The sequence below is a fragment of the Thamnophis sirtalis genome, unplaced genomic scaffold (assembly GCF_051295495.1).
Source record: "Thamnophis sirtalis isolate CommonGarterSnake01/CBP01778 unplaced genomic scaffold, rThaSir2_p1.2 scaffold_3, whole genome shotgun sequence".
Lineage (NCBI taxonomy): Eukaryota > Metazoa > Chordata > Lepidosauria > Squamata > Natricidae > Thamnophis > Thamnophis sirtalis.
In genome coordinates this window covers 110,630,684-110,657,777 of record NW_028261383.1, presented here as the reverse complement: position 1 = coordinate 110,657,777, position 27,094 = coordinate 110,630,684, and the positions used below count along the sequence as shown (strand labels likewise).

Here is a 27,094-nt window from a genome sequence, read left to right as displayed (position 1 = left end):
ATAGGTCTAGAGATGAGCAATGACAGGCAGACCAAAAGACTAATTGCTAACCTGTTTTAAATTTTGAGTTCTGCAGATGTAAAGTTAAGCTGAAGATCTATATTCCCCAGGCAAAAGCTTTGTCAGAGATTGATTTGAAAGAATCAGAAACCCATTTATAGCTAAGTAATTAAAGGCCCTGGACTACATTTACTTAGTAGGAATCCCTTGTAAACAGCCATGTCTGTTTCCTTCATTTTAAGCACGGAACTCAGATGCACCTCTCCTCTAATAGTCCATGCTTCATAATTGTTTCTATCTTCTCAATATATTAGAGCAAAATATATGACAAGTCCCATTTTTTAAAAAAGTAGTAGTACTTAGACCATATATAGTTTTGCATTTTAAAGTTGCTTAGATCATAACAACAACATAGTTACAACTGTTTGTTTCTGTTATTCTGATACTAAATACATTTACTAAGCACTAGATTATACAAGAACAGGATTATATATTTAAAAGTACAATAGTAAAGTGAACATCTGCAACTATGTACGTACCCCGATGATTCCTCCCTCTCCCAAGTATAATTTTAAAAATGAAGGGATGGTTGCTACAATGAAAGCATCGGCTTTAGTAGACTCTGCTCAGTTGATTATGTTGCACAGGTTTATTATATCCCAATGCTCTCTAGGTATCATTTGAGAATTTTAGGCAGAAGCTCTACTTGCATCACTGAATTGATGCAAGACTTAACTTGAACACTGGGACCTATCTAGAAAAATGAAATTCAGCGGCGAGAAAAGTTAATATTTTACACTTAGGCAAGAAAAAACAAATGGACATGTACAGAATAGGTGGAAGCCGGCTCAATAGCAATACAATACAATACAATAGCAGAGTTGGAAGGGACCTTAGAGGTCTTCTAGTCCAGCCCCCTGCCTAGGCAGGAAACCCTATACCATTTCAGACAAATGGCTATCCAACAACTTCTTAAAGATTTCCAGTGTTGGGGCATTCACAACTTCTGGAGGCAAGCTGTTTCACTGATTAATTGTTCTAACTGTCATGAAATTTCTCCTCAGTTCTAAGTTGCTTCTCTCCTTGATTAGTTTCCACCCATTGTTTCTTGTTCTACCATCAGGTGCCTTGGAGAATAGTTTGACTCCCTCTTCTTTGTGGCAACCCCTGAGATATTGGAACACTGCTATCATGTCTCCCCTAGTCCTTCTTTTCATTAAACTAGACATACCCAGTTCATGCAACCGTTCTTCATATGTTTTAGTCTCCAGTCCCCTAATCATCTTTGTTGCTCTTCTCTGACTCTTTCTAGAGTCTCCACATCTTTTCTACATCGTGGTGACAAAAACTGAATGCAGTACTCCAAGTGTGACGTTACCAAGGCATTATAAAGTGGTATTAACACTTCACATGATCTTGATTCTATCCCTCTGTTTATGCAGCCTAGAACTGTGTCGGCTTTTTTGGCAGCTGCTGCACACTGCTGGCTCATATTTAAATGGTTGTCCACTAGGACTCCAAGATCCCTTTCACAGTTACTACTGTTGAGCAAGGTACCACCTATACTGTATCTGTGCATTTCTTTTTGTTGCCTAAATGTAGAACCTTACTCTTTTCACCATTGAATTTCATTTTATTAGATAGTGCCCAATGTTCAAGTTTGTCAAGATCCTTCTGTATCTTTAGCCTATCTTCTGGAATGTTGGCTATTCCTGCCAGCTTGGTGCCATCTGCAAATATGATGAGTTCCCCATTTATTCCCTCATCCAAATCATTGATGAAGATGTTGAAGAGTACTGGGTCTAAAACAGAGCCTTGGGGTACTCCACTGCATACTTCCCTCCATGAAGATGCAGTTCCATTGAGGACTACACGTTGAGTGTGGTTGGTAAGCCAGTTACGAATCCATCTGGTTGTGATGCTGTGTAACCCACATTCTTCTACTTTATCCAGTAGTAGATATCAAATGCCTTACTGAAGTCCAAGTAAACTATATTGACGGCATTCCTCTGGTCCACTAATTTTGTCACTTTGTCAAAGAATGCAATAAGATTAGTCTGGCATGATCTGTTTTTACAAACCCATATTGGCTTTTGGCTATTACTTTGTTTGCTTCTAGGTGTTTGCTAATTCATTGCTTGATTATATTTTCCAGAATCTTTCCTAGGCTGATAGATGTGCAATTTCCTGGATCTGTTTTCCCCCCTTTTTTGAAGATGGGAATCACATCAGCTCTTTTCCAGTCCTTTGGTAGTTCGATGGTGCTCCAGGATCTCTGAAAGATATAGTTCAGTGGTTCTGAGATCTCGTCTGCCAGTTCCTTCAGAACCCTGGGGTGTAATCCATCCGCTCCTGGTGATTTGAACTCATCTAGAGTAGACAGGTGCTCATTTACCATTTTCTTCCCTAAGCAGAGAGAGGGATCTAGGAGTTCTAGTAGATACAACTTAAATATGAGCCAGCAGTGTACTGCAGCCACCAAAAAAGCCAATGCAGTCCTCGGCAGAATAGAATCAAGATCACATTAAATGTTAGTACCACTTTATAATGCCTCAGTAAAATCACACTTGGAATATTGCATTCAGTTTTGGTCACCACAATATAAAAAAGATGTTGAGACTCTGGGAAGAATGTAGAGAAGATCAACAAAGATGATTAGGGATCTGGAAGCTAAAACATATGAATGGTTACAGTCATTGGGTATGTCAGTGTAGTGGAAAGAAGGACTAGGGGGTCACATGATAGCAGTGTTCCAATATTTGAGGCGCTGTCACAAAGAAGATGAGGTCAATTTATTTTCCAAAGCACCAGAAGGCAGGAAAAGAAACAATGGATGGAAACTAATGAGGGACAGAATTAGATAGATCTAAGGAGAAATTTCCTGACAGTGAAAACAATTAATGAATGAAAAGGCTTGCCTTCAGAAAGATTGTAGGTAGCTATCACTGAAAGTTTTTAAGAAGAGATTGGATAACCATTTGAAATAATAGACTCCTGCTTGAACATGCAATGGACTAGAAGACCTCCAGGGTCCCTTCCAACTATGTTATTCATTTATTTGGGAGAACTTCAATGGTGGGTCTAGAAAAGTCAATATGATTTCCCTCAAACTCAGTTTCAAGGGAATGTTAGGATGGGGAAAAGGAAAAGGGAAAGGAATGAACATAATCTTGATAGCTTCTGTTTCTAATGAGAATTAATATTGCTTTAGGGGAGAGATGTTGAAATAATCAGCATTCAGCATTCTTTACTACTCTCTTGAGCATGAACAATAAAAGTATTCAATGACTTGGTCTATGGTGCACAGAATAACATAATATTAAAAGGCTTGCTTGAAAAATGTTGGCTGTTCAAATTCATTTGCTTATTATAATGTGTAGTTCCTAGGTTGAAAACTGGCTTTATCAGAAGAACAATCTACCAAATGTTTTAATGAACTGATGTGACACCCCCACTTTCCACAATAAAACTAATAGTTTTGATGAGATTATAGTTGTGCAAGAAATAAATGTATATCTTAATTCATGTTCATTATTCAATTTTAATCTGTATATCCCCAGAGATTGGAAAAAGGAAAAGTATTGCAGCTGTCCGTTGTGGACATGAACAGGAAAAGTGTTTGTTTGTTGTTTGTTTGTTTATTTGTGTGTGTGTGTGTGTGTGTGTGTTTGTATGTGTACGTTTATAATAGTATAGCAGCATGAATTTGGGAGACCGGAGGAAGAGGCCCAGACAGTCAGACAAGTAGTAACTGAGTCCATAGAAGGGATGAGGCTGTTGCAAACATCTCAGGAGGGTTATTCTTAGGTTCTTGGAATATAAAGTGAGGGGGGGGGAGGTATAAGAATGCACTTTCAGACTTGCAAGTTCCTATTAATGTAATCTTACAATAAAGTTAGGAGTAGTACTTCTGCTTATGTGTCTTGTCAGTTAAAAAATATTTTTAATGTAATGTAATGCAAGTTCCTCCCTTTAAACTTACGATCAGCCCAGAAAATCCTGATTCACAACTGAAAATCTCCAGTTTAAGTAGTTGACAGCAAATGACAGATATTTGCTAGATTAATGAAAAGAAACTCACTCTCCCTCTTCTATGAGCTATGTTAGCCTTCATTTCTGAGTTAACATCTAACATTCCAGTAGCTCATTTCAATCAGGCTGTGCAGATCTACGTGAATTCTTTTTCCTTCATGAAGGTTCATCTGACAAATCACACTATGGAGGCCTTTTGCTCTGAAGAGCACCTTTGCAGAAGCCTCATCCAGATTAAGTGCTGGAGGTGCAGAGGAGCAATGAGAAAATGCAAATGCCTTCATGGAGGTACACTGCATTTACCTTTTTACCTCGATAAGAATCACTGCATCATCTTTGCAGTGTGAAACATGTCAGCAAAGCACATCAAATCCACTTTGCACATGGATAATCCGCATTATTTTGGTGGGGAGGAGCAAATGAGAAAAGCATGAAATTCCCTTCAATCTGCCCCTCATCCTCCTCTATGCCAGATTTTTGAATTTCAGGCACAGTGCTATGTCTGACTCTAAGCATGTCTAAGTCGAAATACTGGAATGTCTCCAAGCAGTATAGCTGATATCATGGTCATTTGTATGGATTTTACAAGTCTGACAGGTTTTTTTCCCCCACCTCTAGTCAAGACCATAGATTTCATCCCTGTAAGAAGCTTTTTTTAAAAAGGACCAGAATTACATTTTTCTAGCTACCTAATAGATAATAACTGGGCATATTCATATTTGCTTAGTTTAAATAAAAAAGCAAATGGAAGGGAAAGAATACAAAATGACAAAGAAAATGAAGGAAACAATATTGACTGAGTCGTGTTAGGATTCCTATGTTTGTGAAACAGACCTCTTACTAATGCAAATTCACGAGGTACAAAATTCTCAAGGAATGCAAAATTGCAAAGCCAGCAGAAGTGAAGGGAAGATGTAACTGATAAAGGGATTAGTTAAAGATGTTCGGATGGGCTCTGTTATTGTTCACTTGGAAATCTGTTTAGCATGTCCCTGAAAAATGCATCGAGATAAGGGAGGAAGCTTGTTGTTGTGATGGCTGTCTATACCATTAAAATTCTTGTTCCTTAAACTGTCCAAAATGGAGCAGCAATTTTTGAACCACAGTATCTCAAATGAGCTAACTTATAGAATCTGTCCAAAATCTGTGACACATGACTCCCAAGGGACTGAAAATTGAGAAAGTCATGGCTGTGTTAGTGTTACTAGGCTGTTACTGTTTCAGCTTTGCTGGGATGCTGCTGCTGTTACATGAAGTTTACTTTGAATGTTCTATGATTGTGTCCCAGCCACTCTCAAAATCCCTTGCTCGCTTTACCACCCAGCAGGAGCCCACTTGCCTGCCTGCTGGGAAGGGAGAGGGGAAGGAGGAATAGGGAGGTAGGTACCCGTGTGCATCACATGTCTGTTTGCACCCTATGCGTTCCCTCACCCCAGGGAAGGCAGGAAGGGAGGGAGGGAGGAAGGAAGGAAGATTTCTGATGCTCTGACAAGGAAACTCAATGGAGAAGCTGGCAGAAAGATGAAGCTGCTGTTCCTCACACTGCTTTTTTGCAGTGGTCTGTGGCTATTCTGTTCCTCTGTTTTCTGAAATGATGACCTAATGGGGCCTGAGCTGTTATCTACCTGGCAAAGGGGAGACACTGTGGGTCGTAGGGCATTATATTGGAATCTACTTCTAGTATTATAAATAATAAGGTGCAAGTTTCACTAACTAAAATGGCAGGCTGATCTTTGTGGAGCTGTGAGCAACAGGAATAGCTCATATTTCAATAGTGGCAAACAACTCAGTGGCAAAAAAAAAAAGCAGCTTGGAACACAGAAGCACAGAGAGACTGCCTTCAGTCTCTGACATAGGGCTCGGAAAGCTTCTGCTAGAGATCATAAAAAATGTTGTCAATCAATGTCAACACTATCCAACTAGCTGAAGTTGAACCAACGATCTGAGTTATTATCAGGTAATCATGTTCCGGATTTGGCATTTGGAAGAACTCAAAAAGATGAGAACACTGAGTCCTCAAAAGTTGTTACATTTTTCTCCAAGCTTATTATATAGTCGTTTCGGGGAACTTCAGGCAGAGAATAACTCTCATTGCTCTCCAATCAGTGTTTTGGATCGTGGACATTGCTTTTTTGTCAGTAATCCAGGAAGTAAAGGGATTTCAGTGGATTTTGTGAGACTTGGAAGGAGACAGCACTGGATCATTGCTTGGGGAAAAAAACATGGTCACTAAATAGTGCCCTGTGTGGTTTGCTCCACATCTATCACCCATTTCTCTCCTTCAGATTTTCTATGATGTGCTATTTATTCTAAATTTTCAGCCCCTGCATGGATCTCTCTCAAAATTTGCCTATTTCTTGCACAAATACTTCACATTTGTGATCCAAATTTATACATATTATTTTTTAAAAAAACCTCCTTATCTTGCAAATAAAACAGAATCAAATCACTGTCCATTTTAATTTGAATGTGGGGGAGATGCTGAGGTCAGGGTATGCCTGATACCATTTTAGTTGCATAGAGATTTTGGTTATGGAAAACTACTAAGCAAGTCCATGTTATGGTTTTGGCTCTATTTGTATATGCATTTTTTTTGCAGAAGGCTGTTAATGCACTGTGTAAATCTTTTCATTGTTTCACTTAAACCATATGATGAAAAAGGGGAGAAAGCTGTTTCTACAGCCAAGCACATTCTGCTATTTGAACTGAGAATAGAAGCCTTCAGTGTTGATGGTGCAATTTTAGATAAAACATGCTTATACAATTTACTATAAGCCATATGTTAACATTTGCACAAAATGGCATACCTTCTGAAAAAAGAAGACTGTCTTTTAGTGAGGCTTTTCAGTTTGCTTGAATCTTTTTTTTTTTTTTTGGGTACTCTTCCTGTTTTGGGATGATCATTGTAACATTCATAATTCAAGAAACTGTAAACCCCGCTGGAAATTTTGTGTTATTGCACTGTTCATTGTGTTCCTCAGCTTTGAAAGAACTATACACAACTCCTAGACACCAAGAGAAATACTTCCCATCCCGTATAAATGCCATAGCTTCAGGAGCAAAATTCAGTATTTGTTCAAGTAATAAATATATCATGTGCTGCCTCATTTGGGGCTTTACAAGAGTAGCTGTTAACTTCTTACAGAAATGCCTGTTTTATTTATTCATTAGATTGATAATGTGTGTTTCCTCTAAGTGCTCAAGATATCACACTTGTAACATTCTTCTTCCAGTTTTATCCCAACAACTTTGTGAAGTAAGTTGGGCTGATAGACAATGATTAAAGTTAACTTCCATGATTAAGAATCAGGACTTCCTACTTTTATTCCAGAACTTTAAACACATTTTCATGCTGACTTTCTATATTTTGTGTTTATATATTATACAAACCCATTCATTCATTCTGTGTGTTCTCTCAGTTTGGAGAGAACAGTGATGAATTTGCATATAATCCTATTTCAGCATTTCTTGTTTATTTCATATTACTAATATCCATGCTTGTTAGTACATGCAAGTGTTCACCTCCACTTTGCTATGCATTTGGACAGGCAAAACATGCTTACTGTTCTTCACACATGAAGCAGGATTGTAAATAAAACAAATCAGACTTGTGGATCAAAGTCATTTTAAGACATGTGAAATTTTCCATCCAGGGTATTCTGGGAGTTGGAGTCCATATATCTTAAAGCTTCTGAGGCTGAAGAAATTTCTCTAAAGGTTCCCTCTTGACTTCTCATGGAGTTTGCACATTCTGGCCTATTGGGGCAACCTTGCCATTTCTGTCCATAATGGTTAGGCCCCATTCTCTGTGGTAGACAGAGCAGCCAGTGCCTGGATGTTCAGGGACTCCACAAGTGGGATTCATGGGATAGAAAAGCTTCATCTTTCACATCTGCACTCCTACTAGGGACAAAATTGGCATTAGTAAAAAGATTCTATTTTGTACTAAGTGGGCACTATTGCTGTTTGCACATATAATCAGTATATGGGATGATGGGATGAAAGCACAGGATTAGATATTCCTCCCCCTATGCTGGAGTTTACTCCCCCTATTGCTGAAGTTGCAAATCCCAAAGATAAAGATTTTTTTTAAAATCAAAGTTGATTCCAGGCAATTTCATGGACACATCTGTCACGTAGCTTTGTTGGGCAACATTTGAAAGGGTTTCTTACTGCTTCTACAGAGATGTCTCTTGATTTCCCTGTCTACTTTATAGATTTGGGGTTTTCTGGGTGATCTCTCATTCAATTTAGATGAGATTTTTTTTGAGATAATTCAAAATTGGCTAAGTATTGTCACTTTTGTTGGCTTAAAAATCCCATATTGTGCCATAATCATTTCCTTGTTAAATCATAAGGGTAACATGAAGCCACGCCCTGGTCTTTTTTTCCACTTCTAAAGACCCTCAGACTCTTTTGAATCAAACTAATAACTTTGACAGAACAGATCCAAAAGAAGAATTTTAAAATTATGTTTAAAAGAGTCATTATTTATCCTAAAAGCTTTGTTTCCATAGCAAGTTAGGAGGGTTTTCCATTGACCGGACCTGTGGCACTTCCCAAAGCATTTCTATAGAAATACATTGGATTTTAGTCTAGGCACATTCATAACAACACATTGCACTATTTTATCTTTGTTTCAAGTTATATTAATACAGAAGTTTAAAATTGTATCTATTCTTTTACCTCTTTTGTATTTTTCCAGTTTATTTGCTAAGATTTTAAATAATGCTATTTTGTTTTGGGGTAAAATATACATTGGATAACCTTTGTTTTAAAATGAAGAAGAACTCCTCCATTAAAGTTATAAAACCATTACATTTTAGTCATATAGTGATATAGTGATATATTTTAAAATAATATGCATAAACATTTTTCAAAGATATGATATGAAGTCTAGAAAAACTCTAGAACTATCTGTTGTAGTTCCTTATGAGTAATTTCTTATTTACTCTGCTATCCACTTTGCTAAGTATGCAGATGTATGATAGGTTTTGTATCTTGTGTGTTATCTTAACTCAGAAGTAGGTTGTGTTGCAGAAAAATAAGATTTTTCTACAACACAAGATGTTGTAGATTAAACATGTGGGAAGATTAAAATGCATTTTTTCAAGTTTTAAAGACTTTTGATTATGGTTACCTTGTTAAACACCTGCTCTGAATTTACTTACACATTATAATGTCTCAATGATACCAGTTTTTCTTATGTCAAACATATACTAATGTCTATTGTTCAATTATTATATTCACTATTTGCTTTAATATTTAATATATTCGGCACCAAAGTATTCCAATGAGTCTCACAGACAGTGGAATATTGTAGAATATATATGCATGGGTTAGTCATTCCTCTACTTTTGCACAAATCATATATTTCATTGTCTATAAATATCCTGAACTAATATGATTCTCTTAAAGATAAATGCGGGCTCTAAAGTATTATGTGCGTGTAATTTAATAAAGATTTTTTAAAAAAGATTTAAACAGAGTAGCCTAGCAAGCTAAGATGAAGTATCATTTTGTTTTGTTAACAAAGTAGAATATGTGAATCTATGTTATATATTAACTTTATAGACAGATTATATTTTCAAAAGCATGGCTTGAGCTAGATATATTTTTCTTCATATTCTCATATATATATGAATACACAGAGATTTATGCTCAGAACTGCTACCATTTAAAAAGGATAAGATTGTAGTCATAATGGATTTTTCCGGAGTTGTAAAGGAACATAATTTTAACCTTCTCCAGGTACATGACACCAGTGCTCTTTTCCTTTATTTTTTTTTCTAAACAGTACTAGCCAAAAAAGTGATGATGATTATGAAGATTATACTACCAACAAAACCTGGGTGTTGACTCCCAAAGTCCATGAGAGTGATGTTACCCTCATTTTAAATGGCCTGCTCGAAGGGTATGACAACAAACTGAGGCCAGATATAGGAGGTGAGAGTGTTGTGTTTTATTTATTTATTTATTTTAATGGTAATTAGAAGGAAAAGGGGAAATGTTATTTATGTAATGTTTGGCAATCAGTATCTTTTGTTAAAAATCAATGTTTTCTTTAATAAATTTATATCTTTAAAACGTTACAGCTCACAGTGATTTTGAAATATTAATAGCATTGTACAACATGTTCACTCATTGATCTAAGAGTTTTGAGTCTAAACAGTAAAGTAGGAATTGGCTTCAGTGGCAAGGTGTAAGTTTGAGAAGGATATTATATCACTCTGAACAGTTTGTACCTCCATTGAACTGTATCAAGTAAGGCTGATGTTGTTCATGGCTCAAACCATAGAACCTGGACTTAACTGGTCAGGCTATATCTTTGCAAAATATGCTCTATGCAGGGAAACATTTGAATTTAACAACATGCTTTCAATGGTATTAGACTATAATCATAATATAATGTCTGGAACAGAAAAGAATAAGGAATCAAAAAGATCTTACGGCAGTGGGGAAAAATGAAGTCAGCTTTAGCAGTAGCACTAGCAATAGTACCTAGACTTATGTATTGCTCCATAGTACTTTACAACAGTCTCTGGAGACAACATATTTGCCCCAAACAATCTGGGTCCATATTTTACCAACCTTGGATGGATGGAAGACTGAGTCAACCTTGAGTGGGTCAGGATCAAATTCTTGACAGTGGGCAGCATTGGTCTGCAGTACTGCATTCTAACCATTCCGCCACCACAGCTTTAAAATGAAGTCAGTTTTACTTAATAAAAAAACAAATAATCAAAAATCCATTCTAAAGTTGCCAAGGAAACAGTGCACTAGTACTTGTCCTGACAGCCTTGGGAAGCCCGTGTTAGCGAAATAGCATGATTATAACAAATTGCTCAATCATATCTTTCAGGGAAGTCACCAAGAACAGAGTAAGGTGCTTCTTAGATGATAAACAGGAGCTGTTATAATAATCTGTTCCAAAAAGATATAAGTGACAAGAAAAAAAAAACCTAGGGAATGATTATTAACATAATGACATTCATCCTAATGTAACAACCATTAGTCAATACAAAACACATGACAATGGAGTGAACTAGGATCTTAGGTTGCCTGAAGCAATGAACAAGGTTTCACTTTCTCCCATTTCACATTCAAAACCAGCATGACTGGCAGATGAATTTACTTCAACACTGTCAGTATCTCAGTGTCTTTCACTGTATAAACTGCAACAATGTAGAGCCTCTTACAGCTAATTCTGCTCTTTGAGCCTTGCATTGTTGCTGTTCCCTGGCAAATGTGACTTGAACTAACTACAACCCACTGGCTGCAGTAAAGCCGGTATTTCTTCAATCTAATAGGATGGAAGAGCCTTTGTTTGTTGAAAATCTACTTATGTGGTTAAAAAAAGCCCTTCTTTCTGCAGCATGATGCCCTTCTGGGGGTCAAGTCTCTGAAGGTAACAAAAGGAATTTGCAGCAAGGGTAGGGGTGTTGAAATAGTTTCAAGTGAGTTAGCTGTAGAAAAAGAAAAGGCAGAGGTTTCAACTATTTGTGTGTATTTGTTATATTTTATTGTGCATCATCCGGAATCATTGCTGTAAAATGGGAACCTATAGAAATTGCATTTATCTAACTATGTATAAATAAATGAATGCCTTTGTTAAAGATAAAAGTCAAAGAGCACAGTGAAAAAATGGAACTAAAGTTAAAATATAAAGACCAAATTTGTGACAACAGGTACAATCTTAGATTTGACAATGAAGAAAATGAAGTAGTAGATAACTTCTGCCTTTTATGATCAAAAATAAAGCCAACCATCAGCCAAGAAATATACCCTAGATTGGCACCCCGTAGAGTAGACAACTCTGGAAAAGATAGTAAGATGCCAGGATGTGTCTATGCATACAAAAATCACAATCATGCAGGAAATGGTTTTTCCTGTGACTTTCTGTAGAAGTGAAAGTTGGATTTGGAAGAAGCAGTTTAGGAAGAGTGATAACACTTTGAACTCTGGTGCTGGAGAAGACTCCTGTGAATATCAAGGATAGCTAAGAAAACAAATAGATTATTGAACATATCAACCCAGAGGTCATATATTGCACAAATGACCAGCCTGAAATTATCCTACTTCAGAGACGTTATGTGATGTCCTTGGGATCTGTCACTGGTGCACCCATTGGTGTTTGTCTGTCCACCTTGTTGTTGGTTGTCCTCTTTTTCTTCCTATCTGGAAAGATAGGGAGAAAAAGAGGACAACCAACCATAAAGTGGACAGACAATCACAACACCAATGGGTGCACCAGTGGAAGACGTAAAGGATCAGATTAGTCTCAGATCAGGGCTTGCTTGATGGCAGATAGTCAAGCCAATGATTTGGATAGGATAAACTCATTTGAATGGCCAAAAGGAGAAAAACTGAAAGAAGAGGTTTGGAGTTGTAGCCCAAAAGAAGGGAGTTAGGACAAGAATGAGAAAGCTCCTACCTTGAGACTCTGGGCAGACAATTGCAGTGTGTTATTTTGCCAAAAGAGGGGAAAGAGCTGGGCTATTTGAACATGTATTGTGCTTTTGGAATGGATGGTGCCTATAAGTAGGCTTATATACTCTGAGAAAACTCAATTCAGAGCAAGTGTTTGTTGTGGACACTGGGGTTCATTCTGATTGAAATGAATACCTTAGTGTTGCTTAATGTTATTAATGTATCTGTGTTATACGGTTCCTGAGTTTCTGCATAGTTTCCTAATGATAGAACAAAAACTTGAAAAAAGTCACAAGAAGAGAGGTTTTTTATTTCACTTATTGGATGTCATTAGGAGGGAAGTTGTCTTTTAAAGTCCTTGCTAGTGGAAGCTTAGGGAGCAAGTTTCTTTTTACAAAGGAGCTGAAAATGAAGCTGCCTGGTTAACTCCTAGAAGAATCAGATCTCAAATTCAGGGTTTCTGTTCAGGTAAAGCTGGATTTATATATTTAATTAAAGTTATTCCATTAAATGAATAAATCAATATAATGATGGGATTATGAGAAACATGGATTCAGGAAGTGGGAGAGAATAATGAAGACTAAAGATCCAGAACTGCAATATGAGATGATGCATTGAAGAAAATGAGGGCTTGATCAAAGAAGACATTTTATTTGTGACCGTGTTCTCTTAATTCGATGGCAAGAAGTAGTGATTGCTGTGACTAGAGGAGAAAATTCCTCTCTTCACATTTTTAGAGAAAATCCATTCCAGATTTAAAAGCAGTCACTTGAGGGGGGTGGGGGGATAGATTGACAGTTTGTCCAGAAGTGAAAAGCTGAGACTTGTTCATTCATGCTTAGTAGAAACATGCCATGTAGTGTTACAGTAGGGAAGTGATGGTAAATATGAGGTGGCTGTTTCTCCTGATGGTTTCTTCTTTCCTTCTTTCTCCTGAGAGACCGCCTCCTGCCATTTACCTCCCAGAGACCAATAAGATCACACAGATTAGGCCTCCTCCAGATTCCATCTGCCGGTCAATGTCGGTTGGTGACTCCCCGGGGGAGGGCCTTCTCTGTAGCTGCTCTGGCCCTATGGAACGATCTCCCTGTGGAGATCCGGACTCTTACTACTCTTCCGGCCTTCCGCAAAGCGATTAAGACCTGGCTGTTCTGGCAGGCCTGGGGCTGTTGAGTTTATCCAGCCCCACTCTAAGCTGTATGTATGTTGTGAAATTTTAATGTTTGTTTTTTAATTTTTATATGTTCCCCTCCCCATTTTTATCTGTAAGCCGCCCAGAGTTTCTAGGAAGTGGGCGGCATACAAATCCTAATAAAACCTTAAAAAAAACCCTAAACCTTGATATCGATGGGACAGTCATGCTGTGTTAATGAGAAAAGCAGAGTATGGAATATTCCAGTTTCACATGTTTTGGGGGTGAGAAGTACATGAGAATCAAAATAAGTTAACTACCATATTCATTAACTTGTAAAAGTTAATGAATGATGTGATTGATTAAAAGAGATCATAAAAATATTATCTTTTAATATTTATTTATTTAATTAAAACATTTATATAGCCAGCAGTCTTACATTGAACTCTAGGCATTCCCGATCAAATATAAATCTGGACACATTTGATTTTAGTCTGATAAATGGTACACTAGAATTATTATTTATAATTATTAATTCTAACTAATTATGCAATAATACAGATGGAATGAAAATCCATCCCACCCAGACATATTAGATTTTAGTCTAATTAATAGTATGCTATGATTATTTATAATTATTAATTCTAATTATAATTAAATATGCAATAATGGAGATGGATAAAAATCCATCCCACTTCTTTAGTGCAAAAACTAATTTACATAGTTACAATATTAATATTGTGTTTGCTGATGGAAAAAAAGATAATATTTCACCTACTTCAGTTTTGTATTTTCTCTTCTTTCCTTTTAAAAAACACGAAATTACATTTTTTGTGCACAGTAGAGTTTCGTTTAGTACTCTTTTAAGCAACTTGGATGTTAAATATTTGTAGAAAGAATGATTTGTAACTACTATGGTATATTTGTCTAGTAAGCAAATCTGCATGCTCTATTTCCTTCATGTTTGCTATATATATATTAAAGGCTTTATTCATTTTAATGTTATTTACTGTAGTGGAATTAGTGGCTCTTATTCAGGGTTGTCAAATACCAGCGTGGTTCATGAGGCCCAGCTGACTTTTTCAGGCAGAGGGGAAGGAAAGACCAGCCGTATCTTATAGGAATAAGACTTTGTAAACACAAGCTACTTTGGGTGTTCTGCCTAGACAGCTTCTTTAGACAGAGAAGGGAGACATACCGTTTTTTTCTTAGTTGTAAAAATAGTAGCATTTAGTACATCTAAGGAGGAATCAGCTTCTATTGATTCCTTATTAACTAACTCCAAGTGCATAATTGAGGTTTATGGATTAAATTAGTCTCAACATTTTATATATACATTTGCTATTTAGTTCAGTATGACACTGGGCACAAAGCTTGTTAAATCTGAGTTGTGAACAGAAGTCCAACCAATGAGTTTAGAACTGCAGCGAAGCCTCTTTAACTAGTAAATCCTTAAATGTATGTAACTGTGTATCATATTGACAGTATTAAATGTTAAATAAGAGAAAAAATGCCTTCAAGTGCTTTTATTTTTACTATGTTTAAGAAGGATATCAGGTTGTTTTCTCTTATGTTATCAGTTGTTTGAGAAAGGCAATCAGACCTAAATTACCAATTTTTATTATAAAATTATCACATTTATGTTAAAAAATGTCAATAATTAGAATTATAAATATACTACTTATAAATACGAGTCTAAAATAAACATTATGATATAATTTTTTAAATTATCAACTTTTACAATCAAATTACCAACCTTTTATTATCAAGAAATATCATTGTTTACATGTTTTTTTCTTCTGTCAATCTTATATTCCTATACCCATTTCTCAAGGGTTTTCATCTAATTTTAGTTAAATACAATTATTTAGAACAGATTTCCAATGTTGTGATTTCAGGGTGATGAGAAAGATCAATCCTGTTTGAAATGCAAAGTCCTTTCTTATTGACATTATTGTTTATATTTTCTTGAATTGAAGTAATACAGCTTTTTTAAAACATTCATTGAAATGTTGGCTGCTTCATTACTTTGCTAATTTGAATGGCTAAAATCAATAATTATGGTTGGAATTGTTGTGTTTAATTTACAGTTTTCCTCTTATTGTTTCTGTTACAGTGCAACCAACAGTAATTCACACTGATATGTATGTCAATAGCATTGGCCCAGTGAATGCTATCAATATGGTATGTAATAGCTCTTTATAGATTTTTGTCAGAGTTTATTGAAGATTGTTTGTCATTAGTGAATTCTGATAATTATTACATATAAATAATATATGTTAACATGCCATTGCCTTAGACACATTTATAGAGTACTTATGAGTAGAAAGTCTCTTTCTTGCCTGTTTCTTAATATAGGTATTTGCTGTTCTAGGGACTGAGTGGGAAGTGTGGGTACTTCTATTGGTGGAAATTAAATGTCCTTTAATTGATTCTGTTCTGAGATCAACTTGGCTAAAAGCAAGATAAAATTTGAATGGTTCTGTAAAGTTAGTTGAGAGTATGCTCACTAGTTGAATAGACAGAGAAACAAAGATGATTGATTGGAGACTACAATAGGAAGAACAGTTGCAGGAACTCTCTAACAAAGAAAAAGACTAGAGTTGACATGATAGCACTCTTCTGTTATTTAAGGGGATGTCACAAAGAAGAGGGGCTCAGCCAAAACACTTGAAAGCAGGACAAGAAGTAACCGATGGAAACTTATCAAGGAGACACCCAACCTATAACTAAGGAGCCATTTCCTGTCAGAATGAACACTTTATCAGTGGAATAACTTGCCTTCGGAAGTTGTAGGTGCTCCATCACTGAGAGATTGGGCAGCTCTTTGTCCAGAATAGGATAGGATCTTATGCTTGAGCAAAAGGTTGGATCAGAAGGTCAACTGTCTCTGCACACCAGCTGAATGAGGCCACTTGAAGATGCACCCCACATGACACCTTTGGGAGTTGCAGATTGGACATTGGGTTGGGTAGCCGGCGGGAGGGTCTTGGGCAAACGTTTGATATGTATACATTCATGCTTTTTTGCTTCAGATCTTGCTTAATGTCAGGCGTGCCTCATTCAGTATCCAAGAAAAAAAAACCAACTCCATTTGAGGAGAGATAAAGGTACTTTTACTGGACATGAAATGAAAACAGCTAAAGTGAAGCTTTATGTGGGGTTCATCTTCAAATAGCCTCGTTCAGCTGGTATGCAGAGACGGTTGACCTTGACCAAGCCCAAACACGAGTCATCAGCATGCACAGAAAATAGTGAAAACAACCCCCCCCCTTCATGAAAACTCCTCCAGTACCTAGTAATTCTCTGGGGAGCCCTCACCATCCCCATTACTATGGCAGCCAATAGCAAGCAAGCATAGAGGCTGACACAAGATCCATCCCAACTCTGTTATTCTGACACAAATTAGGAATAGATTTTTCCTGTTCCACCAACATAACTCTTCTTGCATAGCCTGAATATCTACTGAAGTGGCTGGTTTGTCCTCAGCAAAAGAGCCATCACAGTTTTGAGAAGCAATTTCATAAAGACTTTGTACTGAGATCTTGCAATCCAACCATAACACATTCTGTTATTACTGCAGGAATATACAATTGATATCTTTTTTGCCCAAACCTGGTATGATAGACGACTAAGATTCAACAGCACCATAAAAGTTCTGAGGTTGAATAGCAACATGGTGGGGAAGATCTGGATTCCTGATACATTCTTTCGAAATTCAAAAAAAGCAGATGCACACTGGATAACAACACCCAATCGAATGCTCAGGATCTGGAATGACGGCAGGGTTCTCTATACCCTCAGGTATTTTCATAGTCAGTTCCATTATTTCCAGTGCTCAGTACTTATTGGATGTGTCCATGTCAATAAAGAAGGCATTATACATACTGACTATCCAATGTCTTGAATATTTCAGCCAAAATTAAGTGAGCATTTTTGTTGCTAGAGCAGAACTAAAATGATAGAATAATTAGAACCAGAGGTGGGTTCCTACCAGTTCGCACCTATTCGGTAGAACCGGTTCTTCAAATCTACCGAACCAGTTAGAAGAGTTCCACCAGTGGACCCGGAAAGCAGGTCACACCTACAGAAGAGGTTCCAAATTTTTTTGAAACTTACCACTGGTGGGTGTGTAATGTCCCGCAGTTATCTACACATTAATAATGATCTAGTAATATTTCCTTATACATTTTAGGGATCTTTCCTTACATAATTGGTGTTTTCTTTCATACTTTTGGATTTCTAATTTTTGTTTCCGTTAGTTGGCAATTGCTAAAACCAATCCCACGTGAAAAAGTATTCAAAGCCTTCTTGATTTTAATTGCCAATTTATTTATTCCTGCCCATTGTAATATTTATTCATTTACATATCTCTATTTTTCCACTGTTGTGCAAACACAATTCCAGCAGCTGCTAACATATGTAAAATTAAATATATATTATACTCCCTTTCAAATAGCCAACAGAATATTTCTGGTTTTAATTCCATATCTTGCTTTACAATTGCTTCTAACCATTAACTTCTGAATAGCTACTTGGACCAACCATATCCGGTCACAAGGGCGGCAACCCACTCCCATCTAGTCACATGGGCAGCAAGCCACTCCCATCCAGTCACATGGGTAGCAAGCCACTCCCACAAAGGAGGCCACACTCACGGAGTAGGTTCCAACAATTTTTGAAACCCACCACTGGTTAGAACCTAAGAATCAGAGCATGAAATAAGGTATTTGCTATCTCTCAAACTGATCCCACAGCATTTTAAGAAGAATATAATGACATCAACCAATGCACCACCATGTAATGAAAAGATAGGAATAGACAAGACCTGAAAGCATCTCCTCCTCTCTAGTTGTCCCCCCCCCATTCTCTTATCTTAGTATGCAAACAACTATCAGTAGGATAAAATGTGCATTTTAAATAGGTTTTCTCTTCAGTATTGGTATGTGTCCATCTCCTTTCTTTCATCACTTGAGAGAAAACTAAGAGGACATGATCTGCAGCTATTTGAGGGCTGCTTGCAGCACTGTGAACAAAAAAGCAATATCAGTAATAATAATTTTATTTAAAAAAATTAAAGTGACCAAGGTTTTGGATTGGAATAGTTGCAATTTTTCCAAATAGCAAATATTGCCAATTCCTATGCCTCCTCGGAGTAATACAGACTGACAGCTCTAAAAGATTTACAAGAAGTAAATACAGGAATACAGATTAACATAGCTTTTACAATGTTGTGCAGTAGACTATTCACAGTTGGTTCTTAGGTCTAGAAATAAATTAATTCTCTTGGCCTCCATGATATTTTCTTGGAAGCCCACTGTACAAGAACCACACTTGCCATAGTAGCTCTGAAAGATAGCCAATTTAAACAGTAAGCTTCAAAAGCACATGGTGGTGAGAAGACAACTATGATTTATACACCTAAAGAGCCCAGATAGGCAGGACGTGTTCCTGCTGGTCAACATTTCATGGTAAAACCCTGATTGTGACTGCACAGAAATTATTACACTGACTTAAATAGCCTTTACCATCAAGTAAAGATATAGAAGCCTGCATCCATTATGCAATAACAAAGAAAGTGCTAAAGTAGATGATAGATGCACCATATAGTAATCAAAATATATTAAAAGGAACATTGGAAGGAATTAATGATAAGGTACAAATTAATATCATTCATGGTTTAATTCTTTGTACTGAAATTGTGTAATGAAGTGGTTATAGAGTATAAGAATATGGACAATTACTTGCAAAAAAAAATCATAAAAAATATATACACAGTATATATAATATAGTGCCAAAGTATATGGCACTGATGATGTTATCTATTTAGGTAATAAAATCTCTGCAAACACATAACCAAACTCAGAGGGCACCAAGGATTCCACAGTTTGACCCTTAGTTACATTCTCTTTTATTAAAAATTGCATATATTAAGACATGTTGTATTAAGAGAACTGCATACAAAAATGCATATGGATTTCCAAGCTTCTTTTTATCCATTCCCAAACTAATATAACAATTTATATACAAATTTCTGCTCCAGATGATTCAGAATTATAGAAAAGGAAGGTGAAGAAATAGTCTACAAAGAACAAGGATTGTAAGAATATTTTATGTACTCAAGGAATACTTCTCAGGATTTTAGCAGAGATAAAATATTGTGCATGAACACATATTGACTATTGTCATAGTTACAGTAAGGATTGGTAGGCTGACAACAGTACAAATAGAAATAACATCTGCCTTTGTTTATTTTCAGACTGACAATAGATGCAGAGTGTCAATTACAGTTACACAATTTCCCAATGGATGAACACTCTTGTCCCCTGGCATTTTCAAGCTGTAAGTAGTCAACAATGGAATTATCCTTATGAAAGAAAAAGGAAAATAATAATAGTAAAAAAAAAAAAGCTTAATATCAGAATAATCAGATAAAACTGACAATGTAATACATAGTATGTTTTTGTGTCAATGTGCAGCAACAATCAATAGTAAAATTACTATTTAGATTAACACATTGCTCTTGATTTTTATGCAAAATCTAGGGCATTTGTATATACAATTATTTCCAAACAATAGCTGTATAGTTAAATAAATATGAGGCTACCAAGTACTGTTGAACTCCAACTAAGGAGAAATATTGCTGCCAAAAAATAAGCTACCAATTCAGATCTCACATGTTTATAAATTCATCACATCTGTATCCCAACCTTCCTCTAAGCTCAGGAATAGGTGAGGTTATGATGCCCAGGGTTAAACAGAGTTGACCTTACCATTAAATAAACTGAATGGCATGAAGAGATTGTCTCAGAAGACAAAGGTTTACGTAGCCATTGCTTTCCATTCTCTAAACTGATCTGCTTTCTTCAATCATGATTAATGCTGAAGGTTTCATATGCCTTTTGTACAAGATTAAAATGTCTTAGGCAAGCATTGGGTTCCTCCTATTTTATCGTCATGTAAGTCAGGGAAGTGAATTGAACAGGGATAGTGAGATTGACTCATTAAATTTCACAGCTACTTGGGAAATGGCATCTAGAAATCCTCATTGCCAAATCCAGTGGAGGGCCCAGATCACATGATATCTCTTTCTGCAGAATAAAGCATACAGAAGTGCACATTTTATGATTTAGTTATTATTTAATTTAATAGTGTTTCTCTCAGATATCTAGCAAAGCAATTCATCTTTACAGATTGCCATGAGCATTAGCATGCATGTTCCTGATAAACTCCATCACTTTTAAAAAGCCATTATAGGGGTTGGCGATGAGTAGCCAGTGAAGTTTCCTCTTAAGAAAAAGAATGTTTACAATTTGATATAGTGGAACCTGTCAGACATTTGACATAGTCATGCTTTTTTCCATGATGGTTTGTAACTGTAAAATCTCTCTTGGAAGTTCTTGTTGCTTTGGGTTTTAGATGAATTCAATAAGCATTGTGTTGCAAAATAGCTGAAAGTCATACAAGTACCTTTACAGTATCACTGAGATCCAGATGTAAGTAGGAAAGTACTACTATGTAAATAAGGAAGCATTAGCACATAAAAATATATTGATGTAAACCTGATTTCTCTTGGTTTGAAGATGGCTACCCAAAGGAAGAAATAATCTATATGTGGAAACGCAGTTCAGTGGAAGTGGGAGATACTAGATCCTGGAGGCTCTATCAGTTCTCATTTATTGGACTTAGAAATACAACTGAAGTGGTTCCAACAACATCAGGTAAGTTAAGTAATTATACTTTCATGATATTTTCACCAATTTCATGAATAAATATAAAGGAGTCCCTGCAGATTTTACTCTGCTAGTTGTTGAGGAGGGGGCAGTGCTTATCTCTATTTCAAGGCCATTGAGCCAGCGCTGTCAAAAGACATTTCCAGGGTCATGTGGCCAGCATGACATCATGGAGCACTGTTACCTTCCCACTACAGTGATACCTAATTATCTACTTGCATTTGCAGGCTTTCGAACTGCTAACTTGGCAGGAGTTAGGACGAGATGGGAGCTCACTTTGTCATATGGAGCTTGGGTATCAAATATGGGCTGCTGGCTTTCCAGCCAACCAGCCCAACATCTTAACCTCTGAGTCACCATGCTGTCCTATTGTCATGAATAATCCAGATGAATAGTAGAGGGAATGCTTATCATATTTGCAGTTGATACGAAACTGGATGGGGTGGCTTAAACAGAACATAGAAAGAAAAATTAGTATAAGCTTTACAAATTAGAGAAATTAGCTGAAAATAAAAATGTGAAATTTAATATACACCAATGCAAAGTGTTTTCACTTAAGGAGAAAATTTTAAAGGAACAGGTGTAGGATTGAGGAGGGGGAGGAAGGGGGTGGCTTGATTGGATAATGACATGTATTTGTGATGCAGATTTTGGAATAATGGTTGGTTGCAAGCAGTCTAATATCACTGAAAAAAAACAACCAAGTGCCATTTTACTGTGATTTCTGAATCCTGGGAAATAGTACTTCTACTTTATTTTGCTTTGGCCAGATTCCATATCAGCTACAGCAAGGGTGTCAAACTCAAGCCCAGGGGCTGGATCCATCTCACAGAGTACTTAGATCTGGCCCAGGGGGCCACCCTATAAATAGCAAAGGACTGGTCTGCCGTGCCTCTGCCAGTGAAAATGGAGCTCGTTCACTGGCAGAGAGTTGCTGGAGACCGTTGCAGCAAAAAACAGAACTTGGGAGCCCTTTTTCTCGGGCAGAGTGCTCGGGCCACCACAGATGCCTCTGACACAAGTGACATCGAGCTGGCCATGTCCACCATGGTGTCCCCCACTCTGACCACCTGGTGTCAAACACAACCCTGATGCAGCCCTCAATGAAATTGAGTTTGACACCCCTGAGCTAAGTGTCCAGCTCTGTACACTTCATTTTATGAAAGAAAGAAATAAACTGACCAGTGAAGAGATGGGTAGCAAGAATGAACTAAGAAAACTTAGTTTTATAAGGACAGACTAAGGAAACTAAATGGATCTGTGAAAAATGATTGCTGGGGAATATGATAGGGCTTTCCAAAGAGTAGAATGGTTATCTCAAATAGAAAGATCTATTGTTCAAGAAACGGAGCAATGGAGAAGAAAGGAGCTAATGTCACAATGGTACGATGTGCAACCTCGGATCTCTGAAATCGCAGTCAACACTTTTGCCACTGGACGGTCCATCTGGATCTAAACTGTCCCAAAGAGATGGTGACAAGGAAGTACATCTGCTGTCTCAGGGACATCGCAAAGTACCTGATTGATGCAAGTGAATCTCTTCTTGCCGGTGACAAAAAGCACACCCCCAAGCTTCTGAAGTCGGACAGCTCCACAACAGGAGGAAAGTGGAAAGAGAAAGTGTGTCCATCTGGTGAGGAAATCTTAGTTTTATAAAAGACTGCCCCAAAATGATTGAAGTTAAATTAAACTGGTAAAGAAAAGGAAATAAGCGGTGAAACTAAGCATTATTGGACAGTGTATTATCTTTTTTTATTTTATTTTTTTCTATCAATGGAAGTTTTGTGAACATTTTTTTACTTTTTAAAGTGAAAGTATCGGATCTTCTTCTATTTCTTTTTTTTTTTACCTATGGATAAATCTTTTCCTTTATTTCTACAATACTGGTTGAGATGGATTTTTTCTTTTTCTTTTGTTTCATTTAAGAACTTTGTTTCTTCTAAGCCTGAAACATAAAGAAGATTTAAAAGGTATATAAAGAGGGTAGTAATCTTAGACGGGAAAGAAGTTACACTGCCACTTGGAGGTTGGAGGTTGAGACCTGGAAACATTGCTTTTTCTTTTTCCCTTTGATCATTTTGACTTTGCACTTCAAAGACTTCAACTTGTTTATTGAGAAGAGCATGGTTGTTTACGCAGGTGCTCTCTGGATGCTTGCTGGTAGCTGGAAAAAAGTGAAAACAAAGATTTGTTTTTAAACTAGAGTGGCAGTGTTTCCTAACTGGAAGGATGGCACGACTTTAAAAAGAAACCATAACATTACAACAGATTATGTCTGGAATTCAAAAATTATTAGAAACAACAGAGAGAATTGAGAAGAGGTGGGAAAATATTGAAAATATAAAGTTTAAAACTTGATGGAAAAATGGAAGATATTCAGCAAATGGAAAAAATGGAGCCTGGAGTCCTAAAAACCGAAGGGAAAAATGAACAAAGAGGCAAGATAACCATGGATATTGACAGTGAACTGAGTGTGGTTGGAGATGGAAAGAGTGGAACAAGAAAAGGGAAGATAGATCGAAAGGTGCTTTACTACAGATTTCAAGGTTTAGAAGAAGAAAGAGAATAATGGATGGAGTTAAGCAGAGAAATTTTGACAAAAACACTACTGATAACCAAAGATAAACTGATTAAAGAAGCTGATGAAGGGTTTTGAGGTTTTACAAGATATGTAACAAGCAACAAGTTGTGAAGAGAAGTCCAAACAAATTTGATTAAGGAAATAATCAGAAGACTAATTTCACAAATGGCAAAAGAAATAGGACTACACTATTACTAGAAAGACATAGGTTGAGATATGAAAATTAATAATAAAACACTAGTTAAATTTAGTTAAATGTAATTAAAATTAGAGCACTATGTTAAAAATGTAGTGATAATGATAAAGTTAGGTAAATAATTGATAATGATAACAATATATACATATGTATTGGTTTGTTAAGAGGAAATTTGGTATAAATTTTAAATGGTGAAAAAAGGGGAAATGTAAGTTAAACTTAGTCAAACTATTGTTAAATAAATGACTGATAATGATAATAATGTAATAATTTGTATTGACATGATAAAAGGGAAATAGAATATAAATTGTAAACAATGATTAAGAAAAGAGGTCTAAAATTTTGTTAAAATTAGAGCATTATGTTAAAAATGTAGTGATAATGGATAAAGTTAGATAAATAATTGATAATGATAACAATGTGTGTATATATATATTGGTTTGATAAGAGGAAATTTGGTAAAAAATTTAAATGGTGGAAAAGGGGGAATAAGTAAGTTAAAGCTAGTCAAACTATTGTTAAATAAATGATTGATAATGATAATAATGTAATATTATTGTATTGACAGGATAAAAGGAAATTGGAAATAATTTGTAAACAATGATTTAAAAAGAGGTCTAAATTTTTTGTCATTAAACATAATTAATTTTTATTTTGAATGTGTTATAAAGGTATAATGTGGCTGGATGATACTGAAAATAGATAAGGGAATGCCATTATGTGGTTTTGTTTTAAATTTTGGAATGTTTGTTATAAAGGGATGTTACAACAACTATACTCATATGAAGGATGAAGTATGATGATAGCAATATATATATATATATAAATATGTGATGTAAAATATATAACTTGATCTGAATCATAGGTGATGACTGTGGAAGGGATGCACGGAAGTTCTCTGTAACCAATTGACACACTTTCTACAATTTGTAATGGAAGATTATTTTAAGGTGTTTGTCTTTATTCAAAAAATAAAAAAATAAAAAAATAAATGGAGCAATGATTTTTACTTATAAGTTGTAAATTAACATTAAATGAAAGGTGTTTGCTAGTGGAACGTTTATAAAAAGCAGTGGGTGCATTCTTTTTTGAATTAGATATGTTAAAGCTAAAGTTAGGCAGCCACTGATGCTTTCATTTGAATTCCTGGACTGAGCAACTATTTGGATTCCTTTAGTGGCCTCTTCACTGGCTCTTACTCTTTAATCTATAGGGTTATCTCCCAACCCAAACACTGCAATATCCATCTTAGTCTTTGTGCTTTTATAGCTTGAAGAGATATTCTGTTCATTTGGATTAACATATTCAGAAAATGCTCTGTAATGGGGAGCCTGCTTCTAATCATAATTATCCAAACATCTATGGAAGATCATTTCTACCTTGAATCAACAAAGATGAAAGAAAAAGTGATGATTGGCATCGTATATAAAGTTGTTAGAGTGAGAATGGTATTCTTGTACCTTTCTCATTTTCCCCAATTTTGGCCCTTAAATATAGAGATAACATTCCAAGATAAACACATTACATAGAGGATATTTACCTTGTCTTGTAGACTATGGTTGATAATGAAATAAATGATGGGCAGCCCAAAGGCTGAAGACAAAATTTAATTTTTGATGAGATTTACAGGGAGTAAGGACAATCATGTAAAATGAGTAAGGCATCAGCATTTGGTATTTTCCATTTTTGTTTTTCTTTAGTTTCTAACATTTATTTTTGTTTATGCTATTAAACCTATCTAAAGCTGGTTTAGTTTATTGATTAGCCCATAAGCCATATCAAAATATGGAGCTCCAAACACAAATTATTAATAAAATCCCATAAAAACAATTTAAAATGAAATTGGAATAAAACATAATGCATACTCAAGTACTATGCTGTATTAAATGTTGATTTCAAATTCTGGCCACACATAAGTTATGTTGCTTTAATAACCGTTTCCAACCATTATGGGTCATTTGTATGAACCAAGGTACCTGTCTCTTATCCTCTTATACAAACAACAATCAAATAGTGTGTGAGCCAAGTCTTCTACCTCTGTTGCTTCTCAAGTACAGATACATACCTCCATTTATGGTATAGAATGGAATTGCCCATCATTGTATCAAGCTGTTTGAAACCTACTTAAAGGTTTAGACTGCAGCTTTCATGGACCTCACCTCAAAATTACCTTCCGTGTTTGGCAGTTATGTCATAGAAGAGCATTGGGAGATACAAGAATGGTATTGAGGCCACAGATTGTTTCACTTGCTTGAATGACTCTGTCATAGAAAATATGGAAAACAGCAGGCAAAAGTATAAACTCTAAGCATGAATTCAGAAGTTTTAATCTAGGCTAAATCATCTACATTCTGAATTTAGTTGTTTCTTGAGCACTATGAGGAAGAAAACACATGAACATGATTTATTGGAGTCTGTCATCACAAAATGATATTTTTATCCTGTTGCACAATAAAAAGGTATCCAAGGACCCCCTCTTGTGATTCAATGCCACGATTCCTTTTCTAATATACGGTACTTCTGAAGTGGCAACACTCTATTTTGCTTGTGCTTGGATTGCAGCAATAAATAGAGCAATCACTTACTAAATGATGATTGATTTTCTCTGTAGGGTAGATAAGAGTTCTTATAGTTACATCTTTCCATTTTATCTTGCACTGTATGATCTTTAGTATGCACGTGTAATAGACTCTGAAATGACAAAAGGTTAGCGGTTCAGAAGATTAGCCCAATATTTTATTTGGGGGGAAAAATCAGTTAAGGTTGTAAAAAAATCCACTTGGTGACTCAATGTACTCATCAAATTATCATCTTTTATGTGCCATAGATTCCTTAGCTCGGAGAGCATATTTTCAATATAGAATTGGCAAGAGTAGAATTCATGCTTTTACATATTTGATCTTGAAATCTATTATGGTGTAAAAACAATGTCTGAACTTGGACAGTGTTTTTTAAAAATTTTTATGCCAGTAGGAATGGTAGGAATGGGA

General features: G+C 36.0%; 1 protein-coding gene across 2 annotated transcripts in view; it reads left to right on the top strand.

Moving 5' to 3' along the window:
- GABRG2 (gamma-aminobutyric acid type A receptor subunit gamma2) overlaps positions 1-27,094 on the top strand; it is an 80,848-nt gene that overhangs the window by 10,177 nt on the left and 43,577 nt on the right. For both annotated transcript variants that reach the window (XM_014064980.2, XM_014064979.2), the window contains exons 2-6: positions 9,830-9,978; positions 15,711-15,778; positions 17,178-17,398; positions 19,854-19,936; positions 21,178-21,315. In XM_014064980.2, the coding sequence (XP_013920455.2) occupies positions 9,830-9,978; positions 15,711-15,778; positions 17,178-17,398; positions 19,854-19,936; positions 21,178-21,315 (659 nt within the window). The remainder of the gene's footprint in view (positions 1-9,829; positions 9,979-15,710; positions 15,779-17,177; positions 17,399-19,853; positions 19,937-21,177; positions 21,316-27,094) is intronic.